The 23,156-nt window shown below is 49.1% G+C and overlaps 1 protein-coding gene across 1 annotated transcript in view; it reads left to right on the top strand.

Moving 5' to 3' along the window:
- Window positions 1-23,156, top strand: part of LOC122368892 (galactoside alpha-(1,2)-fucosyltransferase 2-like) — a 41,774-nt gene that overhangs the window by 18,200 nt on the left and 418 nt on the right. Inside the window, exons 7-8 of the mRNA XM_043343204.1 lie at window positions 10,193-10,311; window positions 16,501-16,649. Of these exons, the coding sequence (XP_043199139.1) occupies window positions 10,193-10,311; window positions 16,501-16,649 (268 nt within the window). The remainder of the gene's footprint in view (window positions 1-10,192; window positions 10,312-16,500; window positions 16,650-23,156) is intronic.

A 23,156-nucleotide genomic window follows, 5' to 3' on the forward strand; every position in this document is an offset into this window, starting at 1 on the left:
GCGAAGTGGCAGTAACGACTAACGAGACATTTGAAGTTGTAGTCTTCGTGATTTTTCTTAAAGAAAATACTGGAAAAGCTGCAAATAAAGGCAAGCCCTTCTTTTGTTCCTTTGAATTTTTTTGCTTCGGCTGCTTTTAACCTTCGCCCCAGTGGGGGGGGGGGGGCATATGTTACCACCCTGTCGGGTTTTATGCGCCTATAATTTGTATATCTCGGATTTTTAATATCTGTGACCTAAGGTCAGCCAAGTGACGTGACCTTTCCATTATAAGTCAATGGAGAAAAACAAAAATGCCTCTAGATCCGTTTGAACGCATAGGAACAGTCCAAATATTTCAGAATCACAATGATTTTGACCACCCGTGACGACCAAAGTGTCTTTTTTGCTTATAGCTTCTAGAAAGGTCATCCGAGGTCATTTGAGGCTATAAACAGACTTTTGCCAATAACTCTCGATTGGAAAGAGATAGAACACTGGGGATGGCCTCATTGTGTTTGTCTTGCCGAAACGCATCGACTGATATGCAACATGACCTTTTCCGGTCAGGTCATGACCTTGACCTGAAGTCAAATTTTCAAGTTGACTGTAACGAAACGACCGGCTCAGCTTGCTTCACCACGTGTGCTTATATTTTCTGCGACCATCACCGGCGCACAACCACCGCACTTCAACTTCACACATAATTTCGGCTTCCAGAGTGTATTGGGTTTGACGTCCAATACAGATAACGACGAACGGTAGGTGCGTTATTGCTTGCAGCTCGTCCCGAGGGACCGACGAAAACCAACGACGAAAACATGCTCGACACCAAGGCCTCGACACACTCAATATACTCTGGCCTCGACACTGTCGTGACCTTGGTCGTGACCGGCGACCGCACCGCCCCACGACACGAACTCGAATGAATGCTAATTCAATGCCTGCCGCTAGATGTCTCCCAAGCTAATTCAATGCCTGCCGCTAGATGTCGTCTACATGTTGGGGAGCGGCGGCCGTTCGTATCGGCCGCCGGCAGCGTGCGCCGGCGCTGCAGCCTGCAGTTTCGGCCGGCCAGTGACGTAGGTGACGTGGCGGCCGCTGATTGGTCGGCGGGCGCCCAGCCCCCCCAGTGCTGCCAGATTTGGAGGATTTCCGCAAATCTGGAGGATTTTGAACTCTATTTGCGGACAAATTTCGCTTTTGGAGGATTTTTGATTCTGGAGGAAAATCTGGAGGATTTGTCGCCCGATTATTATATTCAATTTCATGGAAAAATATAACACATTCAATACTAAAAAGGCATTTTCCTGCCCAGCGTCACCCTACCCGTTAGGATATATCACGCCTCACCGTGAGACTGCAGAATGTCTCAGTCTGTAGCTATATCTACGAGGGTCGAGGGTACCAAACTACTGGCTGTCTAAGGGGGACATTTGGGGCAAATGCCCCCGGCCCCCCTGCAGCGCCCGAAATCGACGAAAATATTCGTTTTTTTATAATAGGAAAACTAAACAGCTTTTATAAGAAAAGGTATCTTTTAAACTGCACAGCAGTGCGAAAGGATTCGAAATCCGATGAGTTTTTAGAATTTGGTGAAACTTTTTTGGGGGTATAGCCCCCCGCAGCGTCCAAGACCGCCTTTCTATATCTACCAATAGGATTTGGAGGAATCTGGAGGACTTTTTGTAACTGATCTGGAGGATTACAGCCTTCCCCATCTGGCAGCACTGAGCCCCCCTATATAATGCGGCGCATCGCCGGCGGCGGGAGCAGGGTTACCGCTGCTAGGGAAATTTCCCTTTTCTATGGAAATCAGCGAAGATCTAGGGATATATGGATTTCACACGAAATCTAGGGAAATACCACAAACCCGAAAAATTGTTTTTTCAACAATCAAAATCATTTCTTTTTTAAATAAATTTAGTCCAAACCTTTTGATAGGAAGGATTCACAAGGACAGAGCCACCGCTAAGCGAAGCTTGTTGCGGTGACCCTGCCCTCTACCCGATCGCGCATTTCCAGTTCTATGGCAGAATTTAGAGTTCAAAGTTTAACGTGCGCACATAGCCGCGCCCTCATAGCCGGCCCCCTCACCGACTTCGCGTGGCTACGGCCTGCCACCAACCGCAACCATTACCTGTCAGGAGGCCCATAAATGCCCAGCGCCCGTCGCGCTTCGAACCCGGACTGTTATAACCGGGAACGCGTGCTCTCACCACGCGGAGTCCAACGCCCTACCAACTGAGCTACGGGACCGGGTCTCCAACGCTCTTTGTTGTCTCCAACCTTCGTTGAGCGTCGTCTCCAACGCTCCATTGTTGTCATGAATTATTCTTCCGCATGTCATATCAAATAAATATGAGAACATTTTTCACAAAATTCAGGTTTGATGCTGTCGTTTTAAAGATGTAAAGGGAATTACATATGTATGCATGCATATATAATTCTTGCTATTATTTCAAAACAAACTCCTTCTGCTTTGTACCATTTTGGGTGCGGCTAATTTTTTACATCAAAGTTTTTGTTTTGGCGCGATTTTCACAATGTCTAGCGCATATCACTTCCTTACGGTCAAACCTAGAGAGTTCAAACATTATAGAGTTCAGTGGGTCAAACTGACGATGCAAAATAATCTCGTCTCTTACGCCAGCACTACCGCTAACCATACGGTATAGTTTCCGGCGTCCCGCAACACACCACAATTTGCGATATACCACGAAATTATATTATACAGTAATTTGCTATATGCCAGCAATTTCATTAGAATCTCTGACGTTAACGTCACAAAATGTAGTTCATTGCTGTTTTGGGACGCAGCGACTATAACACGAATGGTTAAAATCACATATTTATAGTTAAAATGAGGAAAGTACGTCAAATTCCATGAAAATAACCGCATCTAGGGAAATGATTTCTAAAATAGGGAAATTTTCGTGAGAATCTGGGGAAACCAGCGAGACGCCAGCGGTAACGCTGGGCGGGAGACGCTGAGTCGGCCCCCGCCGAAGGGGTGCGGCTAATTGTGGGCTACGCTTTTGCGAAACTGCCAAGTTTGGCAGCCCAACTCGACCAAAGCGAAATACGCCTAGAACCATCCTGGTAACCTGTCAGACCGACTCAGAACGACTCAAACTGACTCAGACCGACTCAACCGACTCAAATCGATTCCGATCGACTCAGATAGACTCAGAACGACTCAGGCAGACTCAAACCGACTCAGGCAGACTCAAACTGACTCGACCGACTCAACCGACTCAAATCGATGCCGATCGACTCAGACATACTCAGAACGACTCAGACAGACTCAGGCAGACTCAAACAGACTCAGGCAGGCTCAAACCGACTCAGGCAGACTCGACCGATTCCGATCGGCTCAGACCGACTCAGATAGACTCAGAACGACTCAAACTGATTCAGACCGACTCAACCGACTCAAATCGTTTCCGATCGACTCTGACAGACTCAGGCGGACCCAGGCAGACTCAAACTGACTCGACCGACTCAAACCGATTCAGATCGACTCAGACCGACTCAGATCGACTCAAACTAACTCAGACCGACTCAACCGACTCAAATCGATTCAGATCGACTCAGACAGACTCAGAACGGCTCAGACAGACTCAGGCAGACTCAAAACGACTCAGGCAGAATCTAACTGACTCGACCGACTCAAACCGATTCAGATAGACTCAGATAGACTCAATCTGACTCAGGCCGACTCAAGCGACTCAAATCGATTCCGATCGACTCAGACAGACTCAGAATGACTCAGACAGTCTGTGAGTCTGTCTGAGTCAATCGGAATCGATTTGAGTCGGTTGATTCGGTCTGAGTCAGTTTGAGAGTCGTTCTGAGTCTATCTGAGTCGGTCTGAGTCGATCTGAATCGGTTTGAGTCGGTCGAGTCAGTTTGAGCCTGCCTGAGTCGGTTTTAGTCTGCCTGAGTCCGCCTGAGCCTGTCTGAGTCGATCGGAATCGATTTGAGTCGGTTGAGTCGGCCAGAACGACTCAGACCGACTCAACCGACTCAAATCAATTCCGATCGACTCAGACAGACTCAGAACGACTCAGACAGACTCAGGCAGACTCAAACCGACTCAGGCAGACTCAAACCGACTCAGGCAGACTCAAACCGACTCAGGCAGACTCAGAATGACTCGACCGACTCAAACAGATTCAGATCGACTTAGACCGACTCAGTCTGACTCAGACCGACTCAACCGACTCAAATCGATTCCGATCGACTCAGACAGACTCAGAACGACTCAGACAGTCTGTGAGTCCGTCTGAGTCGATCGGAATCGATTTGAGTCGGTTGATTCGGTCTGAGTCAGTTTGAGAGTCGTTCTGAGTCTATCTGAGTCGGTCTGAGTCGATGAAGTCAGTTTGAGTCTGCCTGAGTCGGTTTGAGTCTGCCTGAGTCCGCCTGAGTCTGTCTGAGTCGATCGGAATCTATTTGAGTCGGTTGAGTCGGTCTGCGTCAGTTTAAGTCCTTCTGAGTCTACCTGAGTCGGTCTGAGTCGATCTGAATCGGTTTAAGTCGGTCGAGTCAGTTTGAGTCTGCCTGAGTCGTTCCGAGTTTGTCTGAGTCGATTGGAATCGAATTGAGTCGATTGAGTCTGTCTGAGTCAGTTTGAGACTTGAGTCGTTCTGAGTCTATCTGAGTCGGTCTGAGTCGATCAGAATCGGTTTGAGTCGGTCGAGTCAGTTTGAGTCTGCCTGAGTCGGTTTGAGTCTATCTGAGTCTGTCTGAGTCAGGCGCGGATACAAGGGGGGGGGGCCATGGGGGCCATGGCCCCCCCCCCCCTTGGCCGATTTTTTTCAAAAATAAAATAAAAAGTTAAAAAGTTAAAAAGCTGAAAAGGGGGCCTCCTGAAAATAAAGTGGCCGAAATCCGATGAGTTTTTTTTTTAACCTACCCACTTAGTTATTTCTTAGAAGACTAGCTGAGAAGACTTCTTTGTTAGAAGATTGGTAAAGCTTTTCATAACTTGGAGGTCTCTTATACTCACAGAGATGACCACTTTTACAGGGCCTCCTAACCTGCACAGAGGGCCTCCAAGCCTGCACAGGTGTTGAGATGTTGCCTGAACAGCTAGATAAGCTCAATAGACGCAGTTTTTTTTTGGGGGGGGCCCAACAAGTGGGAAGATGGGGCCTCCAACAGGTGGGATTATGGGGGGGCCTCCTGGTTTCTAATGGCCCCTCCCTTGGAGATTTTCTGGATCCGCCCCTGGTCTGAGTCATTCTCAGTCTGTCTGAGTCGATCGGAATCGATTTGAGTTGGTTGAGTCAGTCTGAGTCAGTTTGAGTCGTTCTGAATCTATCTGAGTCGGTCCAAGTCGATCTGAATCGGATTGAGTCGGTCGAGTCAGATTGAGTCTGCCTGAGTCGGTTTTAGTCTGCCTGAGTCGTTCTGAGTCTGTCTGAGTCGATCGGAATCGATTTGAGTTGGTTGAGTCTGTCTGAGTCAGTTTGAATCGTTCTGAGTCTATCTGAGTCGATCTGAATCGGTTTGAGTTGGTCGAGCCAGTTTGAGTCTGCCTGAGTCGTTCTGAGTCTGCCTGAGTCGATAGGAATCGATTTGAGTCGGTTGAGTCGGTCTAAGTCAGTTTGAGTGGTTCTGAGTCTATCTGAGTCGGTCTGAGTTGGTACGTTATCTTCTCCTACCCGGTGACGTCACAGCATGCGTCGGCTTGGCACGGCCGCCACAGGTGGGGTGCGGCTAATGGTGGTATCTCGCTTTGGTCGAGTTGGGCTGCAACTTGGCGGTTTCGCAAAAGCGTAGCCCACAATTAGCCGCACCCCCGCCGAAGTTAGTTGGTAGCACTGCTGCTGCACGGCGTACATTTCCTACCAGCCCATAGGGTTTACATGTTAAATGGCCTGTTTTCGGCGAGCGATATCTCGGTAAACCTTTGAAGGAATCAATGGTTCTTAGTCTCAAATGATAGATCGATGAATTTTCTTTCGACAATTCCTCTACCATTTTTCACGAAACCCAGCCGATCTTCTACGGCGTACAGGGTAAAGATTTCTCTGCACGCCAGCACCCGCGATCCGCCTCTCCGATCGTCGGTTCGCGGTCCTCGGTAGCGCAGTCGGTAGCGTATCGGGCTACAAATCCGAGGGTCGTGAGTTCGAATCCTGGGAGTGCCACGTGATTTCGGCTAGAATTAAATGATGTAGATTCTTGAATGTTTGCATAATCAATTATTAATAGCTAATTGAATGTATCTGCCCATTAATCGGCCCTTAAAACCTGTTATTTAAGAAATTTAAGAAATGATTGTCACGTGCGCGTCACGACTGCCAACCATAAGCGCTACCATATTCTAGATTGAACTAACTTTTTGCTAGTCCCGACCACATATAGTAGGTTTTCTAGTAGTTATACTAGAAATTCCTACCAAAGTTCGTCCTACCCTTCACTCAATATACCCTGCGCTGAGTGGTGCGCTCGGCGGGTGGAGCTCGGGGCTGAGCGGTTGGCTCGCCCAGGGGAGCTCAGGGATGAGCTGGCGGACAGTTGGTCCGGCCTGATGGGCAGTCAGTGTACTAGCGTGTGTAATGAGCCGATGTGCATAGATTAATACATTAGTTAACTGAGCCGTGGTGTTTACCCGAGAATGCGTGTTCCGAACAACTGGCGCGGTCGGTAGGACGGTTCGGACACTAGCGGACACGCATTCGTTGGGTTGTACCATTTAAAGTAAATTTTTTATTTCTATTTTATTTTGAATCGGCTCAGTAGAGTAACGTAACATGGAAAGAGAAATTTTACTTTTAGCTAACTTTGAAAATTTCACGGGGGTAAATAATCAATCATGGGGTCGGTGGTACCGACGGTTTCGGGCGAAAACGATCGCGTTCTCAGAAGAGAATCGGCTGCAGGGCCTGGTCAGCCTGCTGCAAGATGGCGCCCTGGACTATTTCGCCTCGCTGTCGGAGGATGTTCAAGGCAACCTGCAGCAAACGGTGGCCGCGTTGGAAGCCCGTTTCGGCACAGCGAAGAACGCGATGCAGGCGCACGCTGAGCTGGCGAGTATCCGGCAGCAGCCCGGTGAGGCGACGCGAGACTTCGCTGACAGGGTGCGCCAGACAGGCCGTGAGGCGTACCCGGGAGCGGCAGCCGGTGACCCGGCCGTGGAAGCGACCGTCGTCAGCCGCTTCGTGGGCGGCCTCCGTGAAGAGCAGCTGCGGGTGCGGGTCCTGACGAAAGACCCGGCCAGCCTCATCGAAGCCATGAAGGCCGCCAATAAGTTCGAAAGGCAGCAGGACGCACTCCGAGCAATGCGCCCGCCCAGCGAGGGCGAGGCGTTGGCGGTCCAAGACTGGGACGCGCCCGGCACCGCTCGGCTGGACGCGCTGGAGAGGATAATTGGAGAGCTGCAGCGCGCTCTGCAAGCCCTTGAGACAGCGGGAAGGCGGGACGCCTACCGCACGGGGCACGGGACAGGGGCGAGGAACCCCCAACGAGGACCGCCAAACCCGAACAGGCGGGGTAGCGGGCGCCGCTGTTTCCGTTGTAACAGCCCTGACCACTTGATCCGTGACTGTCCGGCGCGGCACACACACGCAAACGAGCAGGTGGGGCGGTCCTTCCCACGCGGTCATCAGCAGGCGGGCCTAGAGTGGGCGGAGCGCCCCCGTGGTCCGTCTGAGGAGGCCGGCGGATGGACGCCTTTCTGTCACCAGTGCGGCCGTGGGGGGTCAGCGATGGGCGGGACGCCCGCCTGCCCCGGCGACTGCGGCTGAGAGCATGCCTGCCCGCCCGGTGATGGAGGGCCCCACAGCGCACGCGGCCCACTGGCAGCGGGGGGACACACCGGCAGCGGGGTGCGACCGTGAGTGGCAGCGGAGGGTGGCTGACCCACCTGCCTTCTACAGCATCCCCACGGCAGGGCAGCCCACACAATCGAGGGATCGTAGCGCGACAGGACAGGGGCAAGGGTGCCCTCCCACACCGTCGTTCGTGTGCACGGTAAGGTCAGAGCCGGCGGGCAGCGAGGCTCCGCCAACATCCCAACCCCCGCTCGATGGAATCGGGCATCGCGAGCAGCCGGGGACCGCGAGCACTGGTTTGGTGAGGCGCTGCGCACAAGTCTGCGCGCGGGCGGCGGCCCTTGTGACTGGCACCGTGCGAGCCGTCTTTCGGTCAGCGGGACCTAACCGACGGCTACAAAGGCCGACCCTAGTGGCCTCACGCGTGGGCCCAGTCGAGCCCGACGCGTCCGGGGCGAGCCGTTGCGGGGGCGGGCAGCCCAGCAGCGGCTGCGTCGAGGTCACGGTGACCTCGAATGGGTCAGAGTCGGATAGCGTGAGCCGCGAGGGCGGGTCGCCCAGCATCGGCATCGCAGGCCAACCTGACCGGCAGACCGCCCCGGTCAGCGGCGAGGTCAACTCGGCTGGCGATGTGGCGGGCGAAGAAGCACGCGCCATCAGCCGTCCGGGCGTCGACGGCGACGCAGGGGACGCTAGTCCGGTGGAGTGGAGCGGCACGCAGAAGGCGCAAGACGAGAGCCCACCACACAATCACGCCCGACAGCGCCTCAGCCGTCAGACGCCTTGCAACACCTCTGTGCTGGAAAAGTGGGGCAGGGCCTTGGACTCTGGAGGTCAGAATGATCGAGTGGTGAGGCGGGAAAGGCCCGCCCCACCTCCAAGGGCGCCGGTGCAGATCGAGCCGGCCACACGCCCCTTCGAACGCGAAGCTGGTGACGAGCGCGACTGCCGAGCAGCAACTGGAGGGCAGCCAGAGTTCGGCCTGCGACACAAGGGCCCGTGGGGCCACGGAAGAAAAGAACAAAGAGGGGCCACCTACCGAGTGCGGAACAGCGCCGGTAAAGCCAAGATGTGGCAACACGAATGCCTGAAGACGTATGATGGACGAACGTGCAGTTTGCCGCGGGAGGTGACCGCCGTATGGTGCGCACGGCACCACCCGGATCGCGGCGCGGGACTCGAACCGCCTCCAGCCGCCCTCAGACCACCGGCGCCGTACCGAATGCGGCACGGGTGGCTCAACCGTCGTCTTGCACGGTACCAGGCGGGAGGCTCGTGAGCTGCCGAGACTGTAGACACCGAAGCGTTCGGTGGACCCGATCATTGTGCGCTCGAGAACGTGTTTAAAGTTTCCTTTGTGTGTGTGTACGCGGGTCATGTCGTTGTAGTGATTGTAGTATATGTTTTTGTTAAATGTTGTACATACTTGTAAAATGTGAGTTGTCGTACACCTCTCTTGTGTAGGGGGGGTGTGTGTTGGGGAGCGGCGGCCGTTCGTATCGGCCGCCGGCAGCGTGCGCCGGCGCTGCAGCCTGCAGTTTCGGCCGGCCAGTGACGTAGGTGACGTGGCGGCCGCTGATTGGTCGGCGGGCGCCCAGCCCCCCTATATAATGCGGCGCATCGCCGGCGGCGGGAGACGCTGAGTGGTGCGCTCGGCGGGTGGAGCTCGGGGCTGAGCGGTTGGCTCGCCCAGGGGAGCTCAGGGATGAGCTGGCGGACAGTTGGTCCGGCCTGATGGGCAGTCAGTGTACTAGCGTGTGTAATGAGCCGATGTGCATAGATTAATACATTAGTTAACTGAGCCGTGGTCAGTGGTGTTTACCCGAGAATGCGTGTTCCGAACATACATTATTTACAACATTGACCTTTCAAGGTCAGATTATAGATCATTCGTCGCGTCTCGGTGAGAGGAACACGATTCTGGCAATAAAAATGTCGTGGCCTTTTTAAGTTAAAAGTTATTGTCGAAAAACACTTTTGAAAAAACAGCTATTTTTGGAGTTTTTGCCCTCTGGAGGCTAAACCGTTGACCTGAGGTCATTGTTGATGATGACCTTATCAAAAGAGGAGTTAAAAAGATATCAATCGCTTTTCCATGCGTTTTTCAAGCTATCATAGTTCCTGAGATGATGGCAAGTTTTCTGAAAAAATATAATGACAATTCGTAAATTTTGACCTTTGATGACCTCTGGTGACCCCAATATTGCTCTTAGATGAAAAATGACTAACATTTCAAACGTACGCATTGAGAGCTATCGACTGCTTTTTACCGCGTCTTTCTAGCCCTCTTAGTTTTTGAGTTAGAGGTGGGTGGTGACAAATCCCCCCCCCCCCACACACACACACACACACGGCGAAGTTGGCTGAGGCCGCCACTGGGGCGCGGGCTAACTGAGGTGGCTTATCATACAATATGCTTTTTTCAGAATTTCTTTCACGGCCATCTAGTGAAAGCGTCATTCTTTCACTCTGCGATGAGCCTATGCAGGAAGCGCTATAATAACCCAGCTTTCATCGTGACCAGCGATGACAAACAATGGTGCAGGTAAGCATGTAAGCAGAAAGAAACTGTCTTGATTTGCCCGGGTCGTTGGCTGATAAGCCGATGTCTTTGCCAAGTATGTTCATCCTATACCCAGCTGGATTCATGGATAGATGGAATGTATGTACCTGATATTCACACTAGCCGTTTTCACGATGACCATCTGGTACATACAGGGTCTTTCATAATGAATGTTACTTTTGAAAGAGCTATTTCTCAGGACATATATGTTCATCATGTAATATGTACCATCACATGAAACAGAAACATATTAGCGTTTTTGCACACACAACTTTCATTTTAATGCTCCTCAGGAATTTTCCACTATATCGCCCTTAATTAAGACACACGTTTCGGCCCTCTGACGAAGGTGTTGCACCCCGCGCCTCACAACGTCTGGGTCCAGGCTTCCAGAAAACCTCTCCAATGTGGTTCGCAGTGGATGGCTGCAGGAGCGTTTTGTCTCAGATTTGCCAATGCGACTCCCCAAAACTAGTAGTCCAGCGGGGAGAGGTCAAGACTCCGTGGTGGCCATAGTCGCTCGGTGAGGCGGCTGATAACGCGCTCTTCGAAATTTTTGATCAGCCACTGGCGCAACAGCTGCCGTGGTGTGCACTGTGGCACCATCCTGCTGGAACCACAGGCCGTCTCTTTGAACCTTGTCCTTGACCTGAGGCAGAAGCATTCCTTGAGCAGCCTGAGGTAGGCCACCCCGTTCAGTGTTGACCCAGGGGAGAGCCAATGGATGAAGACTTGTCCGTCGACCGTAATCCGTAATGCGTTTTAGTGGTGTCGACATACTCTGCTTTTGCGTGAAGGAAATATTGGCGTTGTGATTTTTTTATTTTTGGGACAAAACCCTAATCAATTTGCAGCAATACGCATATAAAATTCACGTGGAAGTGATAAATTAAGAGCTCCTAACTAAATGTTCAAAAGTAGCATTCATTATGAAAGACCCTGTATGTATTTGGTGCACATTAGGTGGAGATTTGGTGCAGATTTGGTCAAATTGGGCTCAGTGTGTTTCCTAAAAGTTATCAGTGCGGGCTGCTCAGATGCTTATATACCTTATTTTCGAATTATCAGATTTTATTAGCGATTATAACACTAAAATAAATTCATGATACGAAATGTCAATCATAAAAAACATAGGGGAAGTTGGGGGAACGCCGAATACTTTTTTTCTGACGCCCGTAGCACGCAAGGTAGACAACATAAGCTATTCTTGTTGGCGTCATTCGAGAGGCCAGTCTTTTGTCTTTCAAACATACCAGGCGCATTTGATGAATTCGCATACCGTTAAGCGCAAAAACTAAAAATATCAAAGAACTGACTTTTTCGGCGTTGCCCCGGACTGCGGGGAAAGCCGAAAATGGGATAAATGATCTACGAGGAATGCAGACATTGATGTTTTGCCAATTTATCTCAAACTTTATCCAAAATTCATCAAAGCTGACACGCGTTTTAAGAGCTTGAGGACGCTTGGTGCACACTGGAAGTTATAATTGTGTGATATGATAAAAAAATGCTAGGTAAATCATTCCTTATAGGTAACAGGCCGTTGTGCCGGCTGAAAGTGTAATTTGTTTGATTAAAAATACGCGTTGCTATTCTACAGCAGTAAGTCCACGTAGCGTGCTTTAACCCGCGAGTTGCTGGGGGGGGGGGGGCGTTAAACGCCCCCACTTTTTTCGCCGGGCCATAGCATAAAAACGGCGCGCCGCAGGCGCGCCAAATTTTGGGTACCTGTGGGGAATTAATTGACGTTTATTGTGACAAAGTTTCAAAAAAATCGGTCGGAAAATTTTTGAGATATCGAGGTTTTAGTGACGTCATGATTTCTGAGTTTTCGACCAAAAACGGCATATGTTCAAAAAATCATATAAAATCACAGAAAAAACATAAAGACATGCCGTAAACGCCATTAGACTGTCAATACCTTGAACAATCAAATGGCTATCTTCGATTATTGAGTATCGTTCCGAATTTTCCAAAATCTTGAACTGAATCTTGGCAATTTCTCGTGACTACTTCACGACCATGATACATGCATTTCTTAAATTGAACTTTTTTAGCCAAACACGTACACATATGATAAAATGAATGTCACCATCGTGTTCTACGCCCCAAATTACCCATAAAACATGTGTCACAGGCTGCGAATATCAGTTTTGATTTTCGGGGATATGTGCCTACCCGGTTGACCTGACCTTGACCCTGACCTATGCTTGACTGACCCCTACATGGAGCTGACACTCTTGTAGGCCTTATATGATGGATTGTGCACCGTTTTGACAGAGTTTATGACGAGAGGCGCCCATTGCGAAGTCCTGAAGTCCATACTACTGAAAGCCCGATTTCAGGTGTTTGACCTGACCTTGACCCAACCTGTGACCTCAAAATTCAACTTTAAAATACTCATCTGAAGGGTCTCGTCGCCTTCTTTCGTTTGCCGCCTCGTGCGTTTCGCTGCGCCTATTGGTTCTCGAGTTATCGGCTGGGGGCGTTTAACGCCCCCCCCCCCAGCAAACGGTGGGTGGCGAAATACCCCAGCAACTGCCGGGTTAACGTGCGTAATTGCACGTTTTCGGCATTACCCCAGCCAGCCATACTTTCATTTGCAGGCCCATAACTTTTAAACGTGCTGTATAAATTTCAAATAGGCAGCACACTTATGCAAAGACATGCTGAAGATTACTTGACCGAATTGGCCAGACAAACGGTAGCATAATGAGTAAGAAATGCAGCTTCAAAGGCGCATGTAGTACAAGGGAAACGTACCTTGAAAACGCTTTTGGCGCCCTCACAGCCGAAGTATTCCAAATGACAACTCGTAACAAACATGCGATAATTGTAGTCACTTAAGCTTCAGAGCATCACTGAGACGTGGCATCCATGTCGTACGGTTTTAGAAATATCTCGAATTTCGGCTTTGCCCCAACTCCGGCATTGCCCCAACTTCCCCTACGATATGTAATGTAATAGGGAGTTGGTGCAGCTCTCGTCAAATTAGGTGCATAATCACAGTTAGCCCGCAGTAAAAACGGCTACTGCCAGATATTTAGAAATAAACGTTTTATGCACCATGAAGCATAGTTACATTTTTCATTTCTTAGAAATTTAGTCCAAATGGTTGAATAGTTGACAATGTACATTAGTGGCCCCCGCGCCCCACTGGGGTCTGTTTATAACACGCCCTACTGGGGGGGGGGGCTATTCATAGCTCCCCCTCTTAACTCCGAAACTACTGGGCCGATCGTCAAAATTCAAACGGCATCTGATAGCCCCGGAAAACTGTCGAACGAAACCTAATTTCATTGACCTCGAGGTCACCGATGACGTCACAGGTCAGGTCAAAGTAAAAATTATCGATATTTGGCTTGTTCACATTTTGGGCTCTGGCTGCCGCCTTACAAGTCAGATCAGGCTGATTTTTGGTTTACACACTCGTGAACAGATGCTTTAGATACCCTGAGGGTAAAAAACTTGTACTTTGATTTTCAGGTCAGGGTCAGGTCATCATAGGTCACGGAAATCTTATGTCATAAGTCGGTCACGTGACACATGTTTTGTGGTCCATTTAGGCCATATATTTCGAATTCGGTGTCACCTGTGTCATTAGAGGCCATTTTCATCTGAATATAGCTGAGGTCAGGTCACTTTCAGGTCGAAAAAGGTCAAATTTCAAAGTTGAAATTTTTCAACAAAAACATATCTATCGGATGCAGTTTGAGCTCAGGAACACGATGCTGCTATTTATATTGGTTAAGATGTCAAATTCGTACAGACAATTGATTTAAAAAAATAAAATTGTGAATTTTTTGCTATAATGCGCATAACTTGGCCATTTTTGAAGATATCTGGCTAAAAATTGCTAGAGTAAGTCATAGGCATGTGCTCTATCATATATTTTCCGCTTTTTTCTTCAAAAAGTCAAAAAGTTTTTGAAAAAATATAAAAATACAAATTTTAAATTTTAATATATGTAATTTCAACATTTTCAATATTTTGAAAATTCAAGATAGCAGTTTGATAGCGCAGTCCATGCTGAGTCCCATCATGCAAAGAAATTGGATCTAGCTCAAAAACTGAGCTCTTGGGATCGATCCCCGTGGTTCAATGTTTTGCATCGAAAAAGGCCAAACATGACGTCACTCTGACGTCAGTTTCGGCCGACCTATGATAGATACGAAGTTCAAATTTTGACACAAGGTGTCACATTGATGCAGCCAAAGGTACTGATAGTTTGGCGGCGATACGTTAAGCTGTTTAGAAGTTATTGCAGAAAAACGGGAGGGGGCTATGAATAGCCCCCCCCCCCCCCCAGTGGGGTGTGGGTTAAGCGGAGCTTGCTACGTTGCCAAAAGAACCCGCTGCACCCGACCTGCGCTGGTAAGTACGCATATTAAAGTGATTTTTCCCTGCTGCAAATGCGTTTCATGTTTGGTTGTAAATCCTGAGAGCCTCACCTGAGACCTGATTATATTTTTATTTTATAATTCCATCCACCGGATACGGCTTAATTTTAGATAGTAGAGACGAATCACTCAGAGCTTGTGAAAGTCCTGCGGATGACTACTCTTCGTGGCGAAAAAGTCATCAAACGGCTTGCATGACATCTACATATATCGGTCAGAGATAATTAGAGTCAGAGGTGATCCAGTGGGGGGTACAACCACAGAGCTGGACATAACCGAACGTCTATAGGTACATAGATGAGCCGGGGATTGAAAATTTGATGTCATCAATTTTGAACAGTGTTTTCGCTATACCTTGGTCAAAAAAGGGAGATAAGTCTTAAAGTTGGTATATGGATAAAAGGTGGGAATGACTATCAGATGTATTTTTCCGTTTTTGTTTTTTGTTTTTGAAATTCGAAAAACCTTATGGATTTTTTGGCTATTATATCCAAGAAGTTCTTCTTTTTTCTTTTTTAGGGTCAAAATCCCCCCCCCCCCAAAAACAAAAATCCGAGATAACAGTTTTATAGCCCTGGTAATTCTGCACATTTAGTCCGGAACATTTTTCTCTATCTTCAAAGCTATAGGCCTGACAGCTCTTCCCGCGGAACTGTTTTTGGGTCGAAAATGGCGAAGCATGACGTCATTCTGACGTCATTAGCGGCCAACCTATCATGGTCTCCGGAAAATTGTTTGGTCACGATGTGTAAAATTGATGCCCGGAGTGCTCCTGAAAGTTTGGTGACGATAGATGCAGTCGTGTAGGAGATATGGACGGAAATGGACAGGGGGGGGGGCTGTTTCGCCCCCCCCCCTCCCTCCCCTACGGGGCGCAGGTTATTTATTTACAAACAAATCAATTTTCGATTCTAGTAGCCCACCTTTCGACTATGAGGGATCAAATCAGCCTGCCAGCTAGATACTCGGCTTCTGTTTCACCGGCCCGACGCTTCGCGCGCCCTGGTGGTGCCCGGGCGCAACAAATCCGCCGCCGCCTTATGCAGTGACCTTGACCTCCGCCGTCTGCTGCGGTTCCAAAGCTAAGCCAGCGTGAAGTTTGTACATTAACTCAGCGGTGCTGAATGTGTCGTCGCGATCCGTCGCTGTAACGCGAGGTAATTCGTGAAAATCCGAGGGGGGGGGGGGGTGCTGCGGTTTTGGACGCTTTGATACGGACCCGTTGGGAGAGCTCGGTCAGCCATGCGGGGTTTACGCCTCCGCCCGGCGCGGGGTTTACTTACCCCGCTCTTATAGGGAGGTCGGATGGACTTCCCCCCCCCCTCGGATTTTCACGAATTACCTCGCGTTACAGCGACCGATCGCGACGACACATTCAGCACCGCTGAGTTAATAAATTGTACACACACCCTCTCCCCAGAAAATTTCAGAATTCTGACCCAGCTGAACTTTGACGTGTACCTAACCTTTTTCTCGACACCATGTCCGGCCGGAATAGGTCAGCGTATGTTGTAAGCGCATCTCAGCGTATGCCAGCTCATGCCGCCCATGCGGTTCAAGACGTTTTCTGTATACAGTATAAAAACGTTTCAACTATAGTGAAACGATGGACGTTCCATGCGCAATGGTGGATGTCAAAGCCACGTGAAGGTGAGGTCAAGGTGGAACTCCGAAAGACGTTGGCTAACTTTTCGAGTTTTACATGTTGCTAGGGTGATTTTGGAGCTGATCCTTAACCTCACCGAACCATGCTCGTCTGTGTCGCCCGCAGGCAGCATCTGAGTGCGCCCGATGTGCACTTTCTGGGCGATCCACGCAGCGAGTCCCCCGGCGTGGAGCGGGACCTGGCCCTGCTGGCCGCCTGCAATCACACCATCTTCGACTATGGCACCTACGGCTTCTTCGCGGCATTCCTGGCAGGTCAGCGAGCTCAGCTACCGTGTCATATTTGATGACAGCTTAACCCGCGCCCCGTTGGGCTCTGCCGAGCAACGCGCCCTGTTGGGGGGGCATTTTGCCCCCCCCCTAAAATCTCGAGAACCACGCAACCTAGCGACAAGCGGCAAACGGTGTTGGATAGCCCTATCAGGGAACTACCTTGTGACCCAATTTTATTGACCTAGGTCAAACCGATGACGTCGCAGGTCAGGTCAAAGGTCCAATTTTCACCGTTTACAGGCATTTCAAGAAATGCGTTGTACAATCGAGTAAAATGCATTTCATTGAAAATCATCGATGGGGAAATGTTCTTCAAACACATATTTTGCTATTTGAGGTCACTGATACCGGTCAGGTCACAGAGGTCAGGCCACTGGGGGGTCACAATATGAAAGTGTCGTATGATACATGTTTTATGGTCCATTTTACATGCCAAATGCGATTATGTGGGTCAGGCAGCCTTTGGGGCCAGATAAGGTCACGTTTTGGTCAAGGTCAGGTCAAGGCCAGGTCAAGGTCAGGTCAAGGTCAGGTCAAGGTCAGGTCAAGGTCAGGTCAAGGTCAGGTCAAGGTCAGGTCAAATTAGGTCAAATTTCAAAGTTGATATTTTTGCATAAAATGGGTATCAGATCGATGCAGCTCGTCACGGTGAGTTCAATGATGGTCTTTGTTTTGCCGTAATTGGTCTAGAATCGCTAAAAATTGAGTTAAAAAATTTGACGTCATCGTTTTTGAACAGTTTTTTTTTCGCTATAACTTGGCCAAAAAGCGAGATATCGATCTGAAATTTGGTATGTATATAGTAGAGCGCATGGACTATCACATATGTTCCGGTTTTTCGGAATTCGAAAAAAATGGATTTTTTTTAGTTTTTCTAAAAAAATCAATTTTTTGAATTTTTTGGGTCAAAAACCCAAAATTTTGAAAATCCGAGATAGTTGTTTTGTATCGCCCCTTTTTGTCTACTAGACCATATAAAGAACTTTGGAATTGCTTGATAACTGTAGATTTGGTGAGCGTTTCAAGCTTGCATATTTTTTGCTCATTTTTCCTCGAACATGACCTCAGTTTGACCTCAATAACTCCTGACCTAAGGTGACCTAAGACTTGAAATTTGGTGTGAAGGTGTCAAATTGATGCCCGGGAAGGTACTGAAAATTCTGCGGCGCTGCGCGCCGCCGTTTTCTTGCTATTCAGGAAAAACCACAGGGGGGGGGGGCAAAATGCCCCCCCTTCCCAACGGCGCGAGGGTTAATTCTCCGCTCCTTGCTCCCTATCCTTGTCAACGTAAGATGCAGAGGTTGCATCAATTTAACATCAATGCGGCTATTGCTACAGAGGTATAAAGACACTGAATGAGTTAGCCATTTGAGGAGAGGCACCGTTATGTCCCAGTAAACATGCCGACGTCGGCCCGACGTCGGCCGACGTCGGGGTGACGTCAGCAACATGCCGACGTCGGCCCGACGTCGGTCCAACCTCGGCACGACGTCGGCTGGATGTCGGATATGCCCGCATGTACCGACGTCCAGCCGAGGTCCAGCCGACGTCGGGCCGACGTCGGACCGAGATCAATTACTGAGGTCCAGCCGACGTCGGGCCGACGTCGGGGCGACGTCGGACCGACATCGGCCGCTGTTTTGACCGTTAAAATAATATAAAATACATGTTTCATGTTTCATAAAGAGCTTCTGTATTCAAAATATCCTCAGGAAACTCAAATTTTCCTCCACGCCGCAACCCCCTGATCCGGACTGGACGGGAAACTTTACCCCATTTGGGATTGCCCGTAAGCCGAGCTCGCCCGTAGCCGGATGCGGTGAGTGCTTGGGGGCTGCTCGGCCTATCCTTTGGTCAGGCTCAGCCCCGGCAACTCACCAGGGCCGGGCCCAGTTCATATATAAAGTGTCACTTTGCCAAAGTGCCACTTATCAAAGGGACACTTTGGGAAACGTTGGTGCAGGTGTGTAAGAGTGGCTATATGAATCCATTGTGGGGTCGCCCTTTCCAATAAGTGTCACGTAACAGCAATGGGATCAGAGACTCTATATGAACTGGACCCAGGGTGCTCGCCAAGAAGACCAATGTCTCCATCCTATCATCCTTCCGGCTCTGAAATGGTCTTGTCAGACCGAAAGGGCATAACCCAAGAAAACAAACTACGTTAGCTATCTGGCTGCGTGGTGTAGTGGTTAGCGCACTAACCTCGCGTTCTAATGACACGGGGTTCGAATCCCTTCGCCGGCTGATGCTTTTGGCGTGTTGTCCCAGTAAATATGCCGACGTCGGCGACTGGGGGGCTCGAATCCCGCCGCCGGTTGATATTTTTGGCGCGTTGTCCCAATAAACATGCCGACGTCGGCCCCGTGGGTCCAACGACAAACGATCTCGTCAACCTCGGCAAACGACCTCGGCCCGACGTCGGCTCGACGTCGGCTGAAATTCGGCTGGACGTCGGAACATGCGGGCATATCCGACGTCCAGCCGATGTCGGGCCGAGGTTGAACCGACGTTGGGCCGACGTCGGGCCGAGCCTCGGCCCGACATCGGGCCGACGTCGGCATGTTTACTGGGTGTCACCTTCATCAGCCCAGTTGAACCCAGAGTCGGTTTAACCCTAGAACGCCTAGGGGGGGGGGTTGTATCAACCCCCCCCCCTGAGGTGTTTTCGAAGTGCACGCTAAACGGCTTGTCGTAGCGGGCTGAAATTTTTAATACCCTCTGGGGCAACCTTTGCGCATCTTTTGCCGAAAAAAATTGATCGGGTCATGTCAGGTCACGGAGTTATGACGTCATAAGAGGTACAGCCTCCGGCCGGATTTTCACAAACTGAGTGCCAACGCCCGAGGTTTCCTGCCGGTGGTACGGACATCGGTTGATGGATCGTGATGAAACTTCCAATGCATGTTGGGGCAAGTATTATCTATCATATGGTATAAGAAATTTGACCGGGTCAGGTCAGGTCACGGAGCTATGACGTCACAAGAGGAACAGCGTCCGGTACTATTTTTGAAAAGCGCCCGAACCACTATTTTGCTAATTCTTGTCACCTCAATGGGAATATGCAGCAATATCAGCTTCTATAGGGAGCAAATGGACCTCCCAAATCCAAAAATACAATCAGATTTCAAAAATTTAAATTTTGATTTTTCGAATTTCTGCCGCCGACTGTGACCTTGCCGACTTCCGGCGCTCCCAACGCGCCATTTTTATAGCTACGGAAACGAAATACATACCAAACGATAGAGAATTGATCAAGGAACACGATAGTGAAGGTTTCAAGTCGATATCTCCCACCGTTTTGCCGCAATCGCCGCGGAAAGTTGAAAAAAGTCTATTTTTCCGAAAATTTGACCTTTGACCGGTCAAAAGTAGGTCAAATGTTGACCTAGGACCAAAAAATATACCACCAATCGCGAGATCTCGTTGAGAGCAATCCGTTGGTTTTTTCCGCTAAGCTCTACGACCGTCCGTTTCGAAACGCCAGGGGGGGGGGGTCGTAACAACCCCCCCCCCCTGGTCGTTCGTGTTATGAGAAATGGCCTGGTCGTGCGAGGGTTAAGGCCGCCCCACACTGCACCTCACATACGGGTTGCGAGTTTATGGGTTTGTGGGTTTCTTCAAAGTTAAAGAATACATTGAATACAAAGAATGCATACTACATTGAGTGACCCACACTGCAACGAGCGAGTGTGGGTCACACACCCAACGAGTGAGTCGGCGAGTTTTTGACTTGCGAGTCACCTCGCGTTGCATTTCAGAAATTGATTTTGAGGCAACCTTCGGTTTTCCTCGCGAGTTTTGGTGTAGTTTTGTTATATGAGCTCTATTAGAACATTAGATGTCCCAAATTCCAACTTTCTATCTTGATTTTTTATCCCAAATTGTGAAAATTAGCTCCAACATGCATAGGGTATGGTGACGTCATAAGCATTTTCGTGAATTAGAGGCACTTCTGAACATCGCGTGTGAAAACAAATGGCACCACTAGATTCCTGGGACAAAGCTTGTCTAGAAAAGTGCATTTTTATGTCAAAAATAAAAAGTTGAAAATTGACTTTTTCTTAGCCCTCGTTTAGTTGATTCCCATACGAATGAGCTAGCCACAAAAGAGCTAGTGTTGTTGGAGCTAGCTCATTTGGGCTAGTGCCACAAAATAGCTAGTGCGATTGTAACTAGTCCTACAAAGCAGCTAGGAGCAAAATGACTAGTGTTGTAAAGGGCTAGTAGATCGGCTCACGCCGTACCTCTTCGGGATTTTATAAGCAAAGTTCAGTTATGATCAGATCGGTTACTAAAAAGTCGTAATATTGAAAAAGACAGAAACATACGACTCAGATTTTATTTTCAAACGTTCATCGAAATGTGGTATGCAACTCCGCGAAGAAACTCCTGCCTGTCTATGATATCTTCTGTGAGACGGCGAATGAGGACCTTAATTTTTTATTTATATCGGCATAATTTTTTCTCTTGTTTTTTTTTTTAACTTCGTTTCCTGCTTTGAATTTGTAAAGTTCGGCAGCTTGCAGCGCTTGTCCTTTTTGAATCGAGGCCAGAAAACGCCAAAGTGACGGGTGTGGCAAGTCCACCATTCCATGGATTGCCCTGTGTCACCCTTCAATTTTGTTGTTGGTCCTCGGCATTTCCTCTTCGGTGCGAATACTGACATGAGACATCAGACATTCCACATGTCTTTTCCGAAATTTGTGTGCTCTCCTCTGTCCCCTCCGTTCCTGCCTCCCATTGTAGGTATCTTCAAAGTAATTGATATCTTCAAAGCTCTTTGCACCACTAGCTCTCCTTGGGACTAGCTCTTATAAGTTAGCTATTTTAACATTAGCTTTTACATCACTAGCTCTTTTGTAGCACTAGCTCAAACGTATGTACTAGCTCAAATGACACTAGTTGTCGGATTCGGCGTGAAAAATAAGCCATAAAACATGTGTCGCACGCCCATGTAGCAAAAAGTGAAAACCGTGACCTTTCGGGACCTGACCTGACCTTGACCCGTAATTAGTATGACCCCTATACGCACATGATACCTTCACTAGGTCTTTGAGGTCATTTTTGGTGAGTTTCGAGCAGCAGCTATCGATTCCGCTGTCCATAAGCCTAATCATGCAAAACCTCAGAATTTGACCTTTGACCTGACCTTGACCCGAAAGTTGACCTCAATCTTAAAATCTTAAGAGTGCTTTGGGAAGGTCTCGTAGAGATTTTTCGAAAGCCGCCTCGCGGGGCTCGATACGACCATTGGTTCTCGAGATAACAGGGGGGTCGGATCCGACCCCCCCCCCCAGGCTGTCGTGGGTACGGAAATAGCCCAGGCGGTGCCGGGATAGGGTCCGCCGATAGTCCTACGGGGTGCGGGTTAAGTTTCCATGACACTTTTGGGCGCCGAGTTCTTGATATGTAACCATTGTAAATGTTTGCGAACCATGCGTGGTGCACTTGTGAAGGATGTTCATCTTGTAGACTCTTTCTTTTCTTCTGCATTTAACCCTCGCACGACCAGGCCATTTCTCATAACACGAACGACCAGGGGGGGGGGGGTTGTTACGACCCCCCCCTGGCGTTTCGAAACGGAAGGTCGTAGAGCTTAGCGGAAAAAACCAACGGATTGCTCTCAACGAGATCTCGCGATTGGTGGTATATTTTTTGGTCCTAGGTCAACATTTGACCTACTTTTGACCGGTCAAAGGTCAAATTTTCGGAAAAATAGACTTTTTTCAACTTTCGGCGGCGATTGCGGCAAAACGGTGGAAGATATCGACTTGAAACCTTCACTATCGTGTTCCTTGATCAATTCTCTATCGTTTGGTATGTATTTCGTTTCCCTAGCTCTAAAAATGGCGCGTTGGGAGCGCCGGAAGTCGGCAAGGTCACAGTCGGCGGCAGAAATTCGAAAAATCAAAATTTAAATTTTTGAAATCTGATTGTATTTTTGGATTTGGGAGGTCCATTTGCTCCCTATAGAAGCTAATATTGCTGCATATTCCCATTGAGGTGACAAGAATTAGCAAAATAGTGGTTCGGGCGCTTTTCAAAAATAGTACCGGACGCTGTTCCTCTTGTGACGTCATAGCTCCGTGACCTGACCTGACCCGGTCAAATTTCTTATACCATATGATAGCCAATACTTGCCCCAACATGCATGGGAAGTTTCATCACGATCCATCAACCGATGTCCGTACCACCGGCAGGAAACCTCGGGCGTTGGCACTCAGTTTGTGAAAATCCGGCCGGAGGCTGTACCTCTTATGACGTCATAACTCCGTGACCTGACATGACCCGATCAATTTTTTTTCGGCAAAAGATGCGCAAAGGTTGCCCCAGAGGGTATTGAAAATTTCAGCCCGCTACGACAAGCCGTTTAGCGTGCACTTCGAAAAAACCTCAGGGGGGGGTGATACAACCCCCCCCCCCTAGGCGTTCTAGGGTTAAACAAAGCATTTTTATTTAGCAACTGCCATGCTTACATACGTGCAT

Source organism: Amphibalanus amphitrite, unplaced genomic scaffold (genome assembly GCF_019059575.1).
Source record: "Amphibalanus amphitrite isolate SeventyFive unplaced genomic scaffold, NRLGWU_Aamphi_draft 000987F_arrow, whole genome shotgun sequence".
NCBI classification, from domain to species: domain Eukaryota; kingdom Metazoa; phylum Arthropoda; class Thecostraca; order Balanomorpha; family Balanidae; genus Amphibalanus; species Amphibalanus amphitrite.